A 21,816-nucleotide genomic window follows, 5' to 3' on the forward strand; every position below is an offset into this window, starting at 1 on the left:
TTTCTGCAAACAGATCTTGTTTGACTTTTGTTAGTTTTATTCCTAAGTATTTTATGTTTTTAAGTATTTATTGTTGCTACTGTAAATTTTTTCTTTTAAAGTAACATTTTAAATTATTTGTTGATGTAGAAAGCATAATACATTGATCTTCTAGCCATTCACTTTAATAAATTCTGCTATCTTTTACAAAACTTAGCAAATTCTTTTGGGTTTTCTAAGCAGACAATCTTCCTTGCAAAATTTTCTTTCTTTCCGTTCAATTCTTACAGCTTTAACTTCTTTTTGTTTGTTTTATTTTTTAGGCTAGGACCTACAGTACAATGAAAAGAAGTGCAAAACGGCCATCCCTGTCTTGTTTTGTAAATTCACAGTGTAGGTAAGATAGGTTACCTAAATAAGCCCTTTCCTAAAAGTAAATGCTGCATGATTCCAATTCTCAGTTCTACCATGAGAGTCATGCCTGTGACTAGTGAATACTGTAAACTAACAGATTCATCCGACCACACAAATAATTGCACCATCCAGAGAGAGAATACTACTGTATTTGTTGCACCTAGGAGATAAGATGAAACTTGAAATGCTGGCCAATGAAAAATTCATTTAGATTTGTTACTTTTTTCTTTTTTTAAAGATTGGCACCTAAGCTAACATCTGTTGCCAATCATCATCTTTCTTCTTTTTTTCTTCTTCTCCCCAAAACCCCCCACTACATAGGTGTATATTTTAGTTGTAAGTCCTTCTGGTTCTGTTATGTGGGATGTTGCCTCAGCATGGCTTGATGAGCAGTACTAGGTCTGCACCCAGGATCTGAACCAGCGAAAACCTGGGAAGCTGAAGTGGAGTGCATGAACTTAACCACTTGGCCATGGGGTCAGCCCTACAATACCTTTTTAATCTCATTTACACTTTTTACTATATCTTTTTAATCTGTCATCTTTGGAACAACCTGAAAGGTGGATGGGTTGGGTATCACAATGCGCATTTGAAGATAAGAAAATTGAAACATAGACAGACCTAACAATTTGTCCAAGATCACAGAAAAAGTGAGAGACAGAACAGATATACTCTATCTCTGGATTCTGAGCCCATCTCATCATCCCATCCAGTGTAAGGAAAACAAAACGTTGCATGGTTTAAAATGCATACAAACAGAAGCTATTCCTAGCTCTCTCAAGCATAATGATTCTAAGGGTCTACCTACCACCCACTTTCCCCCTTGCTCAGGCTGGTAGTGAATGATGGGTAATTCAAAAGTATGTAAGGGAATCTTGTGGGAGCTAAGTGAAAACTATGAAAGGGAAAATTCTGCCCTCCTGTCCCATACTTTCCAAGGAGTACTGTACATCAGCTAAGGGGATTCCCAGTCTACAAAAATCACTGAACTCCAGCTCACGTTTTAGGAATATTTCTTCTAAGCACATTAGTTTCCCGGAAAGCATTTTTTTCTCAGTCTGTAACAAGTCTGTCAGGCCACACTGTTTCTTTTGGTCTGATGCCATGGAGGCTTAAAGATAAACCAAAAGCATTTGAAACTGAAACTGAAGATGGGACATTTCCTTAACTTTTGTCCTCTTTCAAAACGACTCAGATCAGTGAATTCTAAGAAAATGAATATATCAAAAGGCTTGCAAAAGCTGAGAGAAAAATAAATTTTTAAAGTATTCTGATTTAGATTTTTATTCAAATGATTCATGTAGGGTTAGCTGTGGATCTAACAAGCAATAGTTGGCTTACTATTCTTCCTGAAAGTTTGATTTTTTTTCTGAATTCTTCTCCACATTAATCACACTTATAAGGTTTCTTCCCTGAGCAGATCCCCATTCAAAACAAGAAGAGAAGAGTCCTTTATTTTGTTTCTTTGCTCACCAGACAGCATTCTGATTACAAATTCAACTTCCCAAGTACTCTGATTCTGGGAAAGGGGTGACTTGGATACCAAACCCAATCAATCCCAGTCACTGGGAGGTCCTCACTATAAATGAATAAATCGTCTTTTTAATTTGCATTTTTGTCGCTTGTAGATTTGGTTAGCAGAATTAACTCTCTGAGAACATGTCTACTCTGGATGATAAGAAAAAAATGGGAGTTTCTAGACCTGTAAACCTGAGGACCAGATCCTACAGAACCCTAACAAGGCATTACCATCCCTATGAGACACTACCAACCTGCCTGACTGGTTGACTGGCAACTCTCTATACGATTTTTTGTGACGTTTTCTCTAATTACACATGCCTTCCCTTCCTGGCCACTTGTCTAAGTACAATTCACACTTTAAGGTTCATCTGAGCACTCCTAGTCTTAATCAGCATACTCTCCTATAAATCTCCATATTACTTATTGTCTATAACATTCATTTGGCACTGATACTACAGTTCCTTTTATTGATATTTATTGTTCCATATTTGTTGATCTTTCTAATTAAAATGCAAATCCATCAAGGACAGCCATTGGATCTTTTCCCTCCTAGTATCCCCTGAGATTAGCTTGGTTCCCTACACAAAGTACAAGACAAAAATGAGAACAAATACAACTCTCCTCACTCCTCTTCTAACACCATCGATGGCCATATACGTAACATGCTCTGAAGAGATTTGCATTCCTTCATTCATTCAGTGCATAATTACAGAAAACCTCCAAGGAATAATTAAGAAGCTTTTAAGGGCATCAGCCTTGGAATGAAGATTCTGGCCTACAGCTAGGTAAGAATACCTGGTACAGTTATTCATCATTTAACGACAGGGATACATTCTGAGAAATGTGTCATTAGGTGATTTTGTCACTGTGCAAACATCAGAGACCGTACTTACACAAACCTAGATGGTACAGCCTACTACACACCTAGGTTGTATGCTACTAATCTTTATGAGACCACCGTTCTTTATGCAGTCCATGGGTAACCAAAATGTTATGCAGTACAGGACTGTATTGATTCTACCTACCTGAATCTATGCTAACTTCTGGGGAAATTATAGTCTTCTTAAGTTAAACAATTCCAAAGCTAGAGGAAATAATACCACTCATGTCCCAGTGTAGAAATCTGATGAGTCCATTGAAATTCTTTTTGAAGATGTACAATTCTTATTTATGCTGCTTCTTAAAGCCTGGAAAAATTCATCCATCCATTCATCCATCCATCCAATATTTACTGAACACTTTCCACATGCCAGATGATGTCCTAGCTGTTGGGGATGCAGCTGTGAATAAGACTGGTAAGGTCCCTGCTCTCATGGGCCTTACATTCTAGTATAAGAAAACAAACATCAAGTGAATAAAAAATAACCAAATATCAGACAGAGAGAAATGCCACGCAGAGAATTAAAATAAGGTCATGGCTGCTTTAGACTATATGCTAACAGAAGGTACTACTTAGCTAAAATCCAAATGTCCAGAAGGAACCACCACCTATGCAGGTGAACAGGGGGAAAAGAATGGGGGAAAAGCTTTCCAGATTGAAAAAAAAATAGCTAATGTAAAGGCCACTGTGACTGGAGTGTAGTGGTTGCGAGGGAAGAATGTGAGATGAGGTTGGAGAGATAGGTAGCAGCCAGATCACAGAGAACTTAGGAAAACAGATTAGTTACAGAATTGGATTTAATTCTGATTAGAAGTTGTTGGAGGGTCTTAAGCAGAGGAGTGATGATGTTTTAAAAATATCACTCTGTTCTACTAAACGAAAGAGAAATCAAAGCATATGCCCAGAAAAATACTTATACAAAAATGTTCATAGCAGCTTTATATGTAATAACTAAAATCTGGAAATAGTCCAAATGTCCATCAATAAGAGAACTGCTCAACCAACTGGTATATTTGTGTAATAGAATACTATGCAGCAATAAAGGGAAACAAACTACTGATTCATGTGACTACACAGATGAATCTAAATAACGTTATACTGAACAAAAGAAGCCTTACACAAAAAGAGTACACACTGAAATGGTTCCGTTTATAAGAATAGGCAAAACTAATCTACAAAGAAAAAAACTGGAAGAGTAGTTGTGTCAGGAGTAGAAGAGATGGGGTGGGGATTGACTGGCAAGTGGCATGAAAGAACTTTCTGGATGGTGGTAATGTTCTATAACTTGATAGGGGTTTGGATTATACAAGTGTATGTATTTGTGAAATTCATTTAATGGTAAACTTAAGATCTAAACATTTCAAAATATGTAAATTTTACCTGAAAAAAAACATTAAAAAAACCCTGTTCTATAGAAAGCACTTCTGGAATAGTGGAATAAGGACCCCTGAAAATCTGCTTCTCTGTAAAAACAAAAAGAACACTGGAAAAAATTGTCAAAACCAACTTTTTCAGAACTCTGAAAAACAGCCAAAGGTATGCAGCAATCCATATGCAGAGAATATCTAAGAAAGAGCTGAATCTCAGTAAGAACAGAAAACTGACGTTTTTCATTTTCCTATTCTCATTCCCCTTCCCCTGCTCAATGATAGCCTTGAAAAAAAATAACCTCACAACTATATAGCTCTGAAAAGCTGCCTAGAAGCTAAGGGAAGGGCAGAACGGGTTTGGAGCTCCTCAAAAGCCCCAGTCCCAGATGATTATCTCTACTGACTCGTCTGAAAGGTTCCTTAAAAGCTCACAGGGCTTGTCTTTATTTGACCTGATTCTGAGCTCACTTGGTACAAGCAATCCTATCCCTAGGACTTAAGCTGAAAACAATCAGTGGCAATTGTTTAACAACTGTTAACTACCTGAGATGGCCTTATCAATCGGGTCTAATAAGAGGCTAAAAATTCTAAAGGAAAAACTGGGGAATGAGATGTCTATAGAGGGCTTTAAAAAGCTCCAACATATTCCTAGGAATCTAAAAGGCCACAGGTAGGGGCCAGCCTAGTGGCATAATGGTAAAGTTCACAGGCTCCACTTCCATGGCCTGGGGTTCACAGGTTCAGATCCCAGGTGCAGACCTAGCACTGCCCGTCAAGCCACACTATGGCAGCATCACACATAAAATAGAGGAAGACTAGCACGGATGTTAGCTCAGCAACAATCTTCTTCAAGCAAAAAGATGAAGGCTGGCAACAGATGTTAGCTCAGGACCAATCTTACTCAAAAAATAATTAATTAATTAGAAATAAATAAATAAAAGTCCACATGTATATGCAGGGTTGTGTATACACTCAGAAAAGACCTGAGAAGGCCCTAATCTATCATCTCAAGCTGACCTTGAGGTTCTGCAAAAACACAAAGTGAAGGCTAAGGCACAACTGTAAATCTCTTGCCGGAGCACTGAGGCATACCACAACACATACACAGAGCCCCTCAGTAAAGGCTAGGAAACTTACTGGTTCAAGAAATTTAGGGAAATCTTAGTCCAATCATTAGCTGATGATTAAGCTAACTGAAGGAAGACTGCAGTGGCTACACATAATAAATAATAAAGACATTACAGAATTACTTCAGGAAACAAATAGCAACAGCAAATCCTGAGGAGGGGAGAAACCTAATTTCTAGAGTTGCCATATTATATTACTTAAAATATCCAATTTCAACAAAAAATTTACAAAACATGCAGAGAAATAAAAAAGTATGGCTCAAACATATTTAAAAAGCAATCAACAGAAAGTGTCCCTGAGGAAGCCCAGAACTTCTTCATTGGACTTACTAGACAAAGACTTTAGATCAGCTATTACAAATATGTTCAAAGAACTAAAGGAAACCACGTCTAAAGAATTAAAAGAAAGCATGAGAACAACATCTCACTAAATAGAGTATATCACTAAAAAGAAATTATAAAAAAGAACCTCTGACTTTGAAAAGTATAATAACCAAAACGAAAAATTCACTAGAAGGATTCAACAGCAGATATGAACCGGCAAAAGAAAGAATCAGCAAACCTGAAGATAAGTTAATTCAAATTATTCAATCTGAGGAACAGAAGAAAAAAAAGGAACAAAGCCTCAGAGATGTATGAAACATCAAGTGTACCAATATATGTATAATGGGAAGAGGGAGGGGCAGAGAGAAAGGGGTAGAAGGAATATTTGAAGAAATAATGGCCAAAATCTTTCGAAATTTGATGAAAACCATTAATCCGCACATTTAGGGAACGCAACAAACTCCAGAGATCCACACCTAGACACGACATAGTCAAATCCTCAAAAGACAAAGAAAGAATCTTCAAAGCAGCAAGATAAAAGTGACTCATCAAGTACAAGGAGCGTCAATGAGATTAAAAACTAAGTTCTCAACAAAAACTACAGAGGCCAGAAAGCAGTGGCGTGACACATTCAAAGTACTAAAAGAAAAATACTGTCACCAAGAATTTTATATCCTGCAAAACAATCCTTCAAAATGCAGATGACTGTTGCACAATTCTGTGAATCTACTAAAAACCAATGAACTGTATACTTTAAAAGGGTGAATTATGTGGCACGTAAATTATATCTCAATAAAGCTGTTATACTAAAAAAAGGAGAAATCAAAATATTACAGATAAACAAAAACTCACTGAAAGAATCTGTCACCAGCAGACCTGCTCTACAAGAAAGATTAAAGGAACTCCTTCAGATTTAAAGGAAAGAATACTAGATAGTAACTCAAATCCACAAAAAGCCATGAGGCTCAGTAAAGAGAACTACATAGGTAAATATGAAGATGATATAATTTTATCTTCTCTGATTTAAAAGACAACTGTAAAAAGCAATAATTATAAAACTGTACTGATGAGCTTACAACGTATAAAGATTTACCTTATATGACAAGAGCACAAACGAGAAGAAAGAAACAGAGTTATATTGGAGCCAAGTTTTTTTGTACTATTGAAATTCAATGGGCATTAAAGTAAACTATACTGTTTTAAGTTAAGAATTATAATCCCTAGGAAATCATTAAGAAAATAACCCCAAAGATATATAGTAAAACATACGACAAAGATTCCAATCATATGAAATGTCCAGAATAGGTACATCCATAAAGAGAGAAAGTAAATTATGGTTATCTAGGGCTGGCTAGGGTGGGAGGTTGGAAGGTGATGGCTAAAGGATGTGGAGTTTCTTTTTAGGGTGACGAAAATGTTTTAAATTTATTTTGGTGATGGCTGCACAACTCTTTGAATATACTAAAAGTCACAAAACTGTACACTATAAATGGGTTAACTGTATATACGTAAGTTATATCTCAATAAAACTTTAAAAAAAAACAAGAGAATTAAAGTGATATACTAGAAAATATCTATCATAAAAGGTGACAGTAACAGAGGAATAGAGAAGCCAAAAAGACAAGATATATAGAAAACAAGTAGCAAAATGGCAGATGTAAGTCCCACCTTATTGTTAACTACATTAAATATAAATGGACTAAACACTCCAATCAAAAGTCAGAAAAAAAACATGAAAACATGATCCAACTGCACACTTTTTACAAGAGACATAATTTAGATTAAAAGATACAAATAGGTTAAAAGTTAAAGAACAGGAAAAAATACATCATGCTAACAGTAACCAAAAGAGAGCTGGAGTAGCTATATTAATAGACCAGATAAAAATTGTTAGTAGAACAAAGAAGGACATTTTAAAATGATTAAGCAAGCCAGAACAGTTAAAAACAAGAATATGAGAAAAATTTTAGAAGGCATCTATATTTCTGATAAAAAAACAGTTCAACAGGCTGATGTATAAAACCTAAGGGTTGTGTAGTTGCAGAAATACAAGATGCTGAATAAGATCTATTTGCGATATTTTAAAGATTGCAATAAAATCCGTCCCTTAAAATAAACTCAAATTTACATATTTTACATAATTAGAATACAAATTTAAGAATTTAGGAAGAAATAAATGTCTTTTTCCCCAAGTCACAAAAATTCCAGGATACACAATGCTTGACATACTCTAAAATGAATCCAACTGTACATGATCTGATTTAACCAAGAAAACTACCTTTTAAAAAAATACTATAAGTGAATAAATGTGTATCTATGTGATTGTTTACTGGCTAACACATGTGTATATCTTAATACACATGGGTTTAACATAGATATAACACAGCATTTTTCACCTCAGTATGAAATTCAGTGTAAGATAGATCCATCATGAACTTTTTCTAGATGTTTAGTTACCGAGGCACCAAAATAACCTCAAAAGATGGCTTCAGCCAGTTAAGACAGATAGCCTGGAAATCAGAAATACAAATCAAGAGCAATGTTCTCTCTGCAGAGGCAGCATAACAAAGTTGTTAAGAACACAGACTTTACAGCTAGAGTTACTTGGTTAAATGAGTCATTATTTAAGGATTAAATGAGTCAATATTCATAAAGCACTTCAAACAATGCCTGAGGGCACAGAGTTATGTAATGTTTACTAAAAAAATCAATTCAATAAGAAATATTTTATCATTAATAACAGATATTTAGTCCACTTATCTGCCTCAACTCTCCTCTTTACTTTGCTATATAGACAGCATCTTAGGTGAGAACTTAGATACTAACAGAAGTAAAATTATCGCCATGTAACTTTTTTATTGTTTAATGTTGAACTGTTCAGAGCCTCTTCCATCCATGATGTCAGACAATTCCCTGAAAATTTTTGACGTTTTTACTCACAGTCTAATTTTTGTTCTGCACAAACAGCTATGGGAGGGCCTCTTCATGTCACTGTCTCTCTCACACTGTCTCTCAGAGGCCTTTCCCTCATCAGAAGAAAACCTCTCTGCTGGATCAAAGTCTTATGGGTTCTATCAGTCCCTGCCTCATTTCCCTTCCTTTTGTCTTTCCAGTTTCCTACAGCTAAGTCCACTGACTTACCCACTTGAAAGCTTAGCTCTGTTCCAGTTGCTGGAACAGACTGACCTGGTACTTGGCACTCCAGCAACTTCTGCCTGCCCCAAGGCAGAAATTGCCTCTGTTCTGATGACAGAGTCCCTGCTTTTGACGTTCCAAGTCATGTGCGCACAGTTTGCAGACAGAGGCTTTTATCTTGGCCTCTATGCCAAGTCTTAGGCCAGCACCTGCCAGGTACATTAGCCTAATCCTAATGGGAAGCCTTGCCTTTCCCTGGCCTATCCCCACATTGCTGCAGCCTAGCTGACTATGAAAAGACCTCCCGGATATTTCCCAAGGTTCCAAGTATCACCTGCATCAGATTTCCCATTCCAGGGTGATGCCTTCATTTGGAACAGTATTTCATCTTGGGGTCTCTGTTGCCAATCGTTTGCAAAGAACACAACCAGACTATCATATCCTCTGGCTACTGCTAAACTTCCACTGTCAGGCCCAACATGTGTTACAATATATTGGTGTCACCTGCTCCCTACTGATGATATCTGCTGTGAATAATCAGTCAAGTACTACCGAATGCTAGGATAAAAACACAGGTTTTGCCCCATTTGTCATCCAGCTGAAATTGTGCTAATTTCAGTTACCACTGTTACCAGTTCAACAGCTAACAGTTTTCTCCTTTGCTTTGCATTTGACAGTCTCTTTTACAGCTGCATCCATCTTAAATCAACCTCTCTATTTCCATCCTATTCTCCCAAGGTCGGTCTTTATTCATGCCCCTCTTTTATATATTTATCTCCTCAAAAAACATCCCTTGTTTTCCTTTGTTTTTTTGCAATAACCCTATCATAGCCATGAATCTTTTTCTTACTCCATTCTATATTATCTTATGATGTTTTCATTCAGGGACTGACTGCAATACATAAAACCTGTTTACTAACATACCAGAAATCAGTTATCCAAACGAGTAGTGTTTTCCCTAGAAATGATTATGTTGGAGGCTATTCACTTATTCTAATGTTATGAATAACCAAAGCATTTCTGGAATTCTTTGAAACATGCCAGTCCTGTATCTCTGATCTTGTCTAAGAAGACCAAAGCTATTACTTTACAGCATTTGATCAAAGGGCAATGCCCAGCTAAATTATTTCTTCCAAAAATTAGATTTATCTACAAAGGATGAAAAACTGCTATTACTGAGGAATTTTTAAACATTATTTAGCCTCTGAAAATAATTACCAAAGTTTAAAATAAATGTTGAGAAAAAGCATCACAGTTAGTGTGCTATTGTGATTGATTTATAAGAAACATGTACTTGGTCACTCAGATAACCAAAATACATTTCTCATATATATATATATGGATCTTTGTCTACAGTTCCCACCTACAGCTCCCAGAACTCTTGGAATTTTCTAAGTGGTGAGAGTGATGAAGGTGTTTTGTTTATGTCAATGAAGGTGACTTGTGGACACCACCCAAGGGTGGGGACTGGTTGCCAGGAAAACCAGCCATGTAATCAGAGGACTGGAACTTTCAGTCCCACCCCCTGATTTCCAGGGAGGGGAGGGAAGCTTGAAGTTAAATCAATTGCCAATGGCTTACTCAATTATGACAAAGTAATGAAGCCTGCATAAAAACCCAAAATGATAGCTCACTGCCCTCTTTTTGAGAGAGCTTCCATTGGGGGGACCAGAACGTTTCCACATGCCACCATGCTGGGCCCCAGGTGCTGCAAGGACAGAAGTTCCTTTGTTCCAGACCTCACCCTATGTATCTCTTCATCTGGCTGTTGATTTGTACCCTTTAATATCCTTGGTAATAAATCAGTAACCTAGTGAGTAAACAGGTTTTCCTAAGCCGTCCTAGCAAATTAATTGAACCCAAGGAGTGGGTCCTGGGAACCTCTGATTTACAGCCAGTCAGTCAGAAGTACAGGTAACAACCCGGACTTGCAACTGGGATCTGAAGTGGAGGGTGATGTTGTGGGACTGCACCTCTTACCTGTGGAATCTGATTCTATCTCTGGGTAGATAGCGTCACAACAGAGTTGAGTTCTCAGACACCCTGTTGGCATCCAAAAACTGCTTGTTGGTGTGGAGAAGCCTCCACATACACACCCTGGAATTGGGTCCAGTAACCTTTGCCATTAGACCAAATGGATGGCAGTCTGTGTGTGACTTAACACAACTACCTAATCTCTAAGATATTCTCCCATATATAAACTGAAGATAACTATCCTATCTTCTTACAGGGCTATTGTAGGAATAAAGTGAGAAAGTATACATCTCTGAAACCCATAAAGTGAATAAATGTAAGACATTCCTATTCATGCCTTACTGCTGCAAATTAAAATATATTCAAAACACAATATTAAGCTATACTTATTTTGAAACTGTATTTAGGACTTTGACTTCAGGATTACGTTGACATTTTTATTTTGCAGGAGGTGAAAGATAAGAATCAAAGTTCCATTTAAAAAAAATACTCCTATATGCAATAAAGTTCTCTTTTTCAAGAAACAGTTCATGTTTTGGAAAGTGAAACCTAACTCATTCACTGAAAAAAAGGGATGCAGGGAAATTCCATAACTCAGAAGCCACAATAATACAAATACTACCTTCGATTCTGCAACTGGGACTTCCCCAAGGAAGAGACATAGCAGATTTTGCTGAGTCACCTGTAATGTTATCCAATCAGAGTTAGAGAGGGAAAGCGCCTTTGCAAATAAATACTGCATTCTAGCCCCACGTTTTCTGAGACACTGCTCAACTGCTTAGATATCCTGAGCCTACTACTGCAGAGGAACCTCCAGTTGCAGCACCATGAATCAAAGTGCTGTTCTTATATTCTGCCTTATCTTTCTGACTCTGAGTGGAACTCAAGGTAAGGAATATTAAGGATATTTAATTTGTAAGGTCAGAAGTAGGACTGGGTATAAATTCTATAAATACGGAAATAATGTATTTGAAAAAGTTTTACAGCCTGCCTATAAATGAAGGGTAAATGAGCAAAGATTCCTTCTGCCCACAGAGTTTATAGTCAGAGAAGCAAGTGGAATAAAAGAGGAGGAGAGTGGAAGCAGAAGAGGGAGGACAGAGAAAATGTGAGGGAATGAGGAGAAGATGACACAGACTCCTCCTTAGTTAACTCAGCTTAATTAACCATATGAACCGTGCTCAGGGATATGATCTTACAATCATAATGTTGTAATTCCATTCTTTCAAATAATCAACTAATCATTCAGAGCTGCATTATAATGGGATCACTCCTCAGATTAAGTGATTATGTGATGACACAGGGATACAGTTTCTGCTAAGTACTACACAACCCACATTAAATGTCTGAAATAAAAACTGCACTAACCTCTCCTGCTGTAATTGCCTCTTTTCCCACAGGAATACCTCTCTCTAGAACTACACGCTGTACCTGCATTAACATTAGTGATCGACCTATTCCTCCAAGGTCCTTAGAAAAACTTGAAATGATTCCTGCAAGTCAATCTTGTCAACGTGTTGAGATCATGTGAGTAAAATCCCATCTGATCACCTCCCTGGTTGTAATGGTATAGTAAATATGTGACGATGACCACAAATCGGTAAGGGGTTTGTGATGATTCTAAGACTTCTATATAGCAAAGAGAAACATCTAGGGTGAAACTTAAATATCTGACTTAAAAACTCTATATTCCATCTGTTGTACTATTACAACATTGTTTTAAATATTTTCACTCCTATTTACTGCTATAGTGCCACAATGAAAAAGAATGGGGAGAAAAGATGTCTGAATCCAGAGTCCAAGACCGTCAAGAATTTACTGAAAGCAATTAGCAAGGAAAGGTAGGTCTGCTGTTGCTTATATAAGAACTGCTCTTTAAGAAACATCAATCTTGGGAAGTTAGAAATATTTGCATCAGGCTTTCCTGCGGGATCCTTGGCTTAAAAGTGTGTTACCACCATGCTGTCCTCTAACCGTATTTATTTATATACTGAGGTGCCATCTTGTGCGGTATCAAAAGTTACCCTGATTTACCTGTCTAGAAGTGTTTAATAGGTTACTTCAACCTTGAGGCAGAGCTATAACTATCCAAGCAAAGCTGCCAAATTTCCCCCATGCCTTTCCTGGCCTTAAAAAAGCAACCCCTGTAATCCACAATGATTGCGTAGCAGTAGAAAAGCTCTCCACACACTGCACCTGAGGACTTAGAGTTATCTATGAACTCAGTGTGTTCCAAGCAGAACTGAGACTGAAGCCAGAGTTGAGAGGGTCACACTTTTACACCCGCTTTCTCTTCTTACAGGTCTAAAAGATCTCCTCGAACACTGAGAGAAGTATAATCACAGTACTACTGATACGGATGGACCAAAGAGAGGCCGCCTCTGCCATCATTTCCCTGCATACAGTATATGTCAAGCCCTAATTGTCCCCGGATTGCAGTTCTCCTAAGATGACCAACCAGTCACCTAATTAGCTGCTACTACTCCTGCAGGGAGGTGGATGGTTCATCATCCTGAGCTGTTCAGTAGTAACTCTGCCTTGGCACTATACTATAAGCTATGCTGAGGTGCTACATTCTTAGTAAATGTGCCAAGACCTAGCCCTGCTACTGACACTTTCCTCGCCTTGCCTATACTCTAAAGGTTCTCAACGGATCTTTCCACCTCTGGGCTTATCAGAGTTCTCAGATCTCAAATAACTAAAAGGTACGCAATCAAAGCAATAATACAATCTGCTTTTTTAAGAAAGATCTTCACTCCATGGACTTCTACTGCCATTCCCCCAAGGAGCCCATATTCTTCCAGTGGTTATATACACAAAATTCCAAATACATAGAAGAAGCTAGAAATGTTGGAAATGTGTGAAAACAGTATTATTTAATGGAAAGCTATACAAAATAGAAGTCTTAGATGTACATATTTCTTACATTGTTTTCAGTGTTTATGGAATAACTTACGTGATTAAGTACTACACATGAATGACCAATAGGAGAAAATTTTTGAAATCTAGATATATGTTCTGCATGATATGTAAGACAAAATATGCTGGATGTTTTTCAAAATAGAAATAATGTGCTCTCCCAGAAATATTAAGAAAATATTGTTTAACTGCTGAGAGACAAAAAAAGTAATAAAGTAATTATATCAAGATGAAGTGTGTGATGGGTCATTTGATTGGAACATTTATTTCATAAGAAGCTTAGTTGGAGAATCCATAGCCTAGAGAAGACGATGGGATGGGGAGAGGACAAATGAGTTTGAAAATTATCATATTCCTTCCAAAGGTAGTCTCCTTAAAGGCCCATCATACAAGATTCCTTTACGACCCATATGGCATAAAAGAGTTTGGCCTGAGCTTCAGACCCTTGTAGCCAACTTTCTATGAGACATCTCCATCTGGATATCCCATAGGAACATCAAACTCCAAAATCCCTTAACTTAATTCCCCTCTCCCTACAGCGATTTCTCCTCCTCTATTCTAACAGTTCCCCAAACCAGAAACCTGGGAGTAATTCTATACTTCTCCCTCACCTCCCATACCCAACTAGTCACTAAAAAGATATCTGCAACGCATTTAGTTGGCAAATTATTAGTATCTAGAATATATATAGAAATCCTGAAAAATAAAAAGGAAAAGATAAACAACTAGTTGAAAAACGGGAAACAGGAAGTGAACAAGAATTTCACAGAAGAAAAATGCACAAGCCCTTAACATATTAAAAGATGTTCAACCTCATTAGTAATCAGGGATATGTACATACAAATCATTATGGGATACCATTTCACAACGCCAGACTGGCAAAAAAATTTTAAGTTGGATAATATCAAGTATTAGGAAGGATAAAGAGCAATGAGGAATACCCTTCCACTGCTGGTCAAACAGAAAATAGCTATGGCTACTTTGGAAAACAGTTTGGTATTATAAAACTTAACATGTGCACACTCTATGTCCTAGTAATTCTACTACTATGTATATGCCACAGATAAATTCTTGCATAGGACAAGTATGAGGGAATGTTATAGCAACACTGTTTAAAATAGCAGAACTCTGGACAGAATCCAAATATCCATAAGTAGAATGAATAAGTAAATTAAAGTATGTTAACTCAATAGAATATTATACAGGAATAATAATAAATGGAAAGGAATGGAAGGAAAATAAATGAAGTACAACTATACACATCAACATGGATGAATCTCAAAAATAATCTTGCACAAAAGAAGCATGTCACAGAAACGTACATGCAGCATGATTCCATTTACTATAAAGTTTTAAAACATGCAAACAATATTGTATTTAGGAGTAAAGACATATATGATAAAAACAACAACAACAAAGGGATGATTTCCATAAAACTCAGGATGGTGATTACTTCAGGAGGTGAGAAGGGAACGCAATCAGGGAGGGGCACACAGGGGCTTCTGGACTTTGGTAAAGTTCTATTTTTAGCCTAGATAGTGGGTACCTAAGAATTTGTTCTTTAATCTGTACATACACATTTTAATTTTTTTGAACACATGCTTTACTTTACATTAAACAGGCAAAATGAACTAGCAAAGAAAACAAAGAACTCCAGAATATTACAAATTGTGAGATGTCTTCATGAATATCAAGCAACTTCACAAAGCAAAACTAAAGAATAACAAAGCTATCACTGGGGAGGTTAATATACTGCATGGTGACTATAATCAACCATACTGTATTGCATATTTGAAAGTTGCTAAGAGAGCATATCTTAAAAGATCTCATCACGGGACCGGCCCGGTGGCATAGCGTTAAGTGCATATGTTCCAACTTGGCAGCCCAAGGTTCACCAGTTCAGATCCCAAGCCATGCTGTGGTAGGCATCCTACATATAAAGTTGAGGAATGTGGGCAGGGACGTTAGCTCAGGGCCAGTCTTCCTCAGCAAAAAGAGGAGGATTGGCGGCAGATGTTAGCTCAGGGCTAATCTTCCTCAAAAAAAAAGATCTCATCACAAGAAAAAAAACATCTAACTATGTATGGTGACTGACGTTAACTAGCTTATTTTGGTGATCACTTTGCACTATATACAAATACGAAATCATTATTTTGTACAGCCGAAACTAACATAATGTTATATGTCAATTATACCTCAATGGGAGAAACTGGAAAAAAATAAATAAAAATCTAATCAATCAAAAGGAGAGAAAGCGCTATCCGCATTCTGGTATATGACAAAGAAATACAGTATATGACCATTACTATGGGGGCTTTAGACTGCATCACAGCAAAATTGGAAGTTGCATTATTTCTCCTTCTTGTCCTCATTTTCTTTTTCTTCCTGACCCGCTAAATCTGTATAAAGGGTCACTTATCTTATTCTTAACTGACTGTCAACTAATTTTCAATAAAGTGTTAACCAATAAAGATTTAAAATGCTCTCTGTCAAAAGCAGGCCATTCATTTAACATTTATTTATGCCCATCATATACCAGGTTATAAAAAATGACTATGCAGTGTGCTTATAATTTACTATTGGTGACAGAGATAAAGGTAAATAAATTTAAACTGAAAAAACTCCAAATGTGTAAAGAAAATAGAGAAAATCAGGGAAGTCTTTCCTGGGAAAGTAACAGTGATCTGGAATGTGAAAGATGCATATCTATCTGATAGGTGATAAACAGAATCTGATAGAAGAGGAAAAGTGAATTCCAGTAGAGGAAAGAGCATGTACAAATACACAGGTGTGAGACAGCACAGTGTGTTTAATCTGGAAGAATGTAAGTATAAAGTTAGAGGTATAAATATTGAGAAATGATGCTGGAGAGACAGAAATTAGATTATGAAAGCCTTTCTATGTATGCTAAGTATGCCATCACCATTAATATATATTTACAAACTATATATGTATTATAAAACATACACAAAAAATAATGTATAAGATTGCTAGACTATGCTATAGTAACAAAGCTCCCAAAATATTAAAGACCTAATACAATGAAAGTTTACTTCTTGCTCCACAAAATTCCATGCAGGTTGGCAAGGCCTCTATGTTAACTCAGGAACACAGTCTCTCTCTGTCTCAATAGAGGGTTACCATGACAGGAAAGAGAAGGATGGAAATGGCATACTGGCTCTTAAATGCTGCAGTCCACATTACCTTGTCTGTAACAAGCTATTGCCTTATTTAATTGCAATGAGGGATAGAAAATATAAGAGAAAGTATACTTGTCTCTGCCACAAATAAAGAAATTTCTAAGTAAGATTTTAAAAAATTATAAGCCAGAAAATAAGGCTCATGCAGAAATCTAGCTCAGAAAAAGAAATCTAGACAGATATTTATAAGAACAAAAGTCTACCTTCTTAGGGAAGTTAGATCAGAGGTGAAGAATAATTCTCTCTCTGGATAGAAGGTCTACACTGTTTGATGTAAATAAAATTTGATGTACACAGTGAACAAATGGACACATATACTGTGGTATGGTCACGTTACAAACCTCAAAGGGAGAATCTCTTTTTCTGAGAAAATCTATGGCCCACGATGATCAAAATGTTGCAACATGGGCTGGTCCCATGGTCTAGTGGTTAAATTCAGCACACTCCACTTCAGCAGCCCAGGTTCAGTTCCCAGGCACGGACCTAGACCACTCATCAGCAGCCATGCTGTGGCAGTGACTCACGTACAAAATAGAGGAACACTGGCACAGATGTTAGCTCAGGGCGAATCTTCCTCAGCAAAAAAAAGAAAGAAAAAAAATGTTGCTGCTTGATTTAAGAACACTGGCCTCCTACAAAGAAGAGAACAGGGAAAGGGAAAAATGATTGTAATTTTGTCTTTCAATTTTCTTTGCCAGACCATACTTAGTTAATTCACTGTTCCACATTTACACCTTGATAATTGCCTAAAACTGTTCTCCCTCCATTCAAGAGCTGGCTGAGAAGCTCAACAGGGCAGTAAGAACATGCAGTAACTACTCTGGTCATTCTGAACAAGTCATTAAAGCCTGCCTGGGCCTGCTTTCTTACCTATAAAAGAGGAGAAATAGCAATCATCCAGAAATGTTGCTAAGATAAATAACTGTCAAGAGTTAATTAAAATACTATTTCTAGGTGATTGTAGATGATTTTGTTTGTTTTTCTTTATTTTCCAAAATTTCTACAAAGAACATTTTTACTGTTTATATTCAGAAGGAAAAAATTTTAAACAAATGGAAACCAATTTTCAAAGGCACTAAATTCTAAGTGTCAACCTTAAGGGCTAGGATTTATGTTCTCGGCAATCTTCATGAAATGACTCATCTCTGAGAAAGATTCAAACTGAAAATAGAGTCATATACATACCAGAATTTCTTTCTCCTTGCTAGGCTATAACTTAATGGCTTGTGTTAAAAGTCATTCAACTATTACTGGATATATTTCAGGTTATCAGATAATAGTGTGTTAGTCATTATTAGTCTCCCTGCTTACCAAACTCTTGTCTGCTACCACTTATTCTCTACACAACAGCCAGAACAATGCTTTTTGTGTGTGTGAGGAAAATTTACCCTGAGCTAACATCTGTTGCCAATCCTCTCTTTTTGCGTGAGGAAGATTAGCCCTGAGCTAACATTTGCGCCAATCTTCGTCTACTTTTTACATCTGGGATGCCTCCAGAGCATGGCTGATGAGTGGAGCAGGTCTGCACCCGGGATCTGAACCTGTGAACCTGGGCAAATGAAACGGAGGGCACAGAACTTTAACCACTTGGCCACGGGGCCAGTTCCCAGCAATACTTTTAAAACACAAATGAGATTATGATTCTCCCCTGTTCTCACCCTTCCAATAGCATCCCATCACACTTTACATGAAATCCAAAATCCTTTATCATAATCCATAAAGCTCTACAGAACTCTCCCACCTCATTCCTACCACTCTCACCCTCCACCTTTCTACTCCAGCCACACTGGCCTTCTTTTTCTCCTCAAGCACAGCAAACGTATTCCCATCATTTCCAAAGCTCACTCCTTCACTTTATTCAGGCCTCTGCTTAATTATCACCTTCTAGGAGAAGGCTTTCCTCACCAATCTACTGAAAATAGCACCATTTCTATCACTCTCAATCTCTTTACCCTCCTTTAATTTACAGCCTTTATCATTATCTCTAAATATATTATACATTTATTTCTTTATCTATTTCTCTTGCCCCACAAATTTCTTCAAGAGCAGGGACTACAGCTGTCTTATTTACTACTGTATCCTTGGTCTAGGTACACTGTAATGCTCACTAAATACTTGTTGACTGAATGAATAAATGAGATACTGCCATATGCCGTAGGTAGAATCCTTTAGGACAGGCCAACTTTCCAAAAACTTTAGATAGTTCTTAAACCTTAGGAGAAAATAAACTTGGAAATAAAGAGCAGCTTACTGAAAAGTTTTGTTAAATCACCAGATAGGCACAGAAGAACGATGACCTTCTCTCATTACAATCTCCATTATGTGTACTGGCAAACTGCTTACCAGACTATGAGAGCCCCTACGTGGGAAGAGAATTAAGGTTTTAAGCAGGGGCGTAGATGACTTCCAAAAAGAAAAATGTTTCAAAACTACGTTTAATGCTTTAATAGCAGCAACAGATGTTGAGGAGGGGAAATCCATATCCCTAATGGTTTCATTCTAAGAGACACTTCTTTCAAAATAGAAAATAACTTGTCTTATTTTCACTTGTGATAGAGACAAGCATGTTGTTTACATATTATGCAACATTTTCCCAGGACACTCAAATCTAATTACAGCCAGAATAGCACGGCCATCTCATTTCCTAGGCTCAGATGAGAGAGAAACTCCCTCAGTTAATTTTAGAATGGGTGAGGGGGAGAAAAGAAAAAGGAGAAGTTGAAAATGTTCAACAACAATCTGAGTTTAAGGAGAGTTCAGAGTCTCTGCAATGCCATCATTCCCAGAGCAGAAGATTTTTATCTTGGGATGTGTGATTTTTTAAGACTAAATTTCTCTAAAATTATAAGCAAAATGTATAAATGTACACATATCCTTAGCTTTTACCAGATTCTCAGAGTTCTATAAACTCCAAATAGTTAAAAATCATGACTGTGTCCTAATTCATCATAGACCTTAAACAGACCATATCAGTTTGAAAGCATTCACTTCGGGCCATAGGGACACCAATATATAAACCTCATGTCTGGGTAATCTTACACGCACATGACACTAGAAACACTTGGCTGGTTTGGAAGAAACCTGGGTTGACCTCAAAGATCTGGGCCCTAGGAGACATAAATGGTTCTTATTTCCAAGTTATTCCTAAAATTTCCAAGACTATCTGGACTATCTTATTAACTATAATAATATACATTTTTTTTTTTTTACCTCTGGAACCACTGAGGCACAATCTTATTCTTTTGTTAGAAACTAAACACTTCCTTCAAATTATTATATGAGACGAAGGGGAAAGATTCCTGGAATATTCTCAATTCAATCAAATTCAACTTAAATATTTACTGTGGACCTACTATCTTCAAGATCCAATGGGGCAAAGACATTTAAGACATGGTACCTGACCTCAAACTTATTATAATCTAGCTGAGGAGACAAAACACATATATAAACCAAATGTCACTAACAACAAAAGGTAGAAAAGGAAATACTAATATTCAGCTAAGTGGTATTTGTAAGTAATGCTGATCAAAAAAGAAATCTATTGCATTCGAAGCAATAGACGTCTTAGATACAGCTAGTAAAAATATAATGTGTTAAATCAGGGGAACATTAAATACCACTAAAACACTATAGAGATAGAAAACAAGGTAAATTTTTTAAAGATAAAATTAAAGAATGTGGGGCCAGCCTGGTGGCGCAGCGGTTAAGTTCGCACGTTCTGCTTCTCGGCGGCCTGGGGTTCGCCGGTTCGGATCCCAGGTGTGGACATGGCACTGCTTGGCAAAAAGCCATGCTGTGGTAGGCATCGCACGTATAAAGTAGAGCAAGATGGGCATGGATGTTAGCTCAGGGCCAGTCTTCCTCAGCAAAAAGAGGAGGGTTGGCAGTGGTTAGCTCAGGGCTGATCTTCCCCCCTCTCCCCCCGCCAAAAAAAATTAAAGAATGCTTATATTCTTGCGATCATAAGAGCAAGATGAACAGAGATCAAAGTTGTAATTTGACTAAATGGAATAAAGGGTAAAAATGAGACTAAACCATGAATGTGCCACTCTAAATTGCGTAGGTAATAGGACATCTCATCTTGTTAATGATGTTTTATTAAGAAAAGCTCATGCAGTAATGAAGTCAACCATAAGTAGCAGACTAGCTACTACAGTGTAGTCAACCATGATATGTGGTCTAGCTGGCTCCACCTCAGAAGCAGTTCTAAGTGGTCAGCCCTATAGTCAACTGGTTAAGGTCACGTGCTCTGCTTCAGCAGCCCAGGGTTTCACTGGTTCAGATCCTGGAAGCAGACCTAGCACTGCTCATCAAGCCATCCTGAGGCGGCATCCCACATAGCAGAACTAGAAAGACCTACAACTAGAATATACAACTACGTACTCCGGGGCTTTGGGGAGAAGAAGAAAAAAAAAGATTGGCAATAGATGTTACCTCAGGGCCAATCTTTAGGGGGTAAAAAATAGTAGTTCTGAGGAGGAGTTTGGAAGGCTTCTGTATAATGAACAAGCATAATCCTGTTAAAAGATAAACTGATGCACACTGAAATTTTTCAAGAGTTTATGTGAGCATACGTCAATTCAAATTGGGCAGCATCAAACCAAAGGCGGTTAGGAATGCTCCACTGACAGGAGCTAGGGGAGGGGTTTTTATAGAGAAGATATAGAAGCAAAGCAAGGAAATTAGTTGATCGGCTACAGCTTAAGCAGTTGCCTTATTCCAGAAAGCCTAGTTGGCTGTTCGCGATTGATTGTTCTTAAGTCTCATTTTCTCAGATTGAAGTGCATTGACTCTGGCTTAGGTTTTGGTTGGTTTGCATAGACTACCAGGGCATTAGAGCCACCTCAATCTAACGGCCTGGTTGTTTAATTACTTTATAACTCATAAAAGAATCTTCCATTACAGTTATAAGGAATTATACTAACTATATAAGCTAATGAATTTAGGTCTTACGGAGGAGTCGTATCTCCTAA

At 37.3% G+C, this 21,816-nt stretch overlaps 2 protein-coding genes across 9 annotated transcripts in view; one reads left to right on the forward strand and one right to left on the reverse strand.

Annotated features, from left to right (window-relative positions):
- ART3 (ADP-ribosyltransferase 3 (inactive)) overlaps positions 1-21,816 on the reverse strand; it is a 117,897-nt gene that overhangs the window by 89,551 nt on the left and 6,530 nt on the right. For 2 of the 8 annotated variants that reach the window (XM_070505615.1, XM_070505616.1), the window contains exon 2: positions 17,185-17,475. The exons of 4 other annotated variants lie outside the window; for them this stretch is intronic. The gene's annotated coding sequence lies outside the window, so the exon portion shown is untranslated. Of the gene's footprint in view, positions 1-17,184; positions 17,476-19,094; positions 19,408-21,816 lie in introns of those variants that run through there. 2 more of the 8 variants (XM_070505623.1, XM_070505617.1) reach the window with 2 other exon arrangements.
- On the forward strand, positions 11,365-13,873 carry CXCL10 (C-X-C motif chemokine ligand 10). Its single transcript, XM_014865801.3, has 4 exons — positions 11,365-11,612; positions 12,125-12,251; positions 12,476-12,565; positions 13,027-13,873. Exons 1-4 carry the CDS (start codon positions 11,552-11,554, stop codon positions 13,061-13,063), a joined length of 315 nt encoding a protein of 104 aa, XP_014721287.1. The 5' UTR covers positions 11,365-11,551; the 3' UTR covers positions 13,064-13,873.

The sequence above is a fragment of the Equus asinus genome, chromosome 3 (assembly GCF_041296235.1).
Source record: "Equus asinus isolate D_3611 breed Donkey chromosome 3, EquAss-T2T_v2, whole genome shotgun sequence".
Classification (NCBI taxonomy): Eukaryota; Metazoa; Chordata; class Mammalia; order Perissodactyla; family Equidae; genus Equus; species Equus asinus.

Bases quoted from the DNA above. Each gene is read 5' to 3' on its own strand.
- CXCL10 (XM_014865801.3), top strand. From the start codon at position 11,552: ATGAATCAAAGTGCTGTTCTTATATTCTGCCTTATCTTTCTGACTCTG. The intron at 11,613-12,124 runs GTAAGGAATATT...CTTTTCCCACAG, and splicing joins GACTCTGAGTGGAACTCAAG to GAATACCTCTCTCTAGAACT. The intron at 12,252-12,475 runs GTGAGTAAAATC...TTACTGCTATAG, and splicing joins TGTCAACGTGTTGAGATCAT to TGCCACAATGAAAAAGAATG.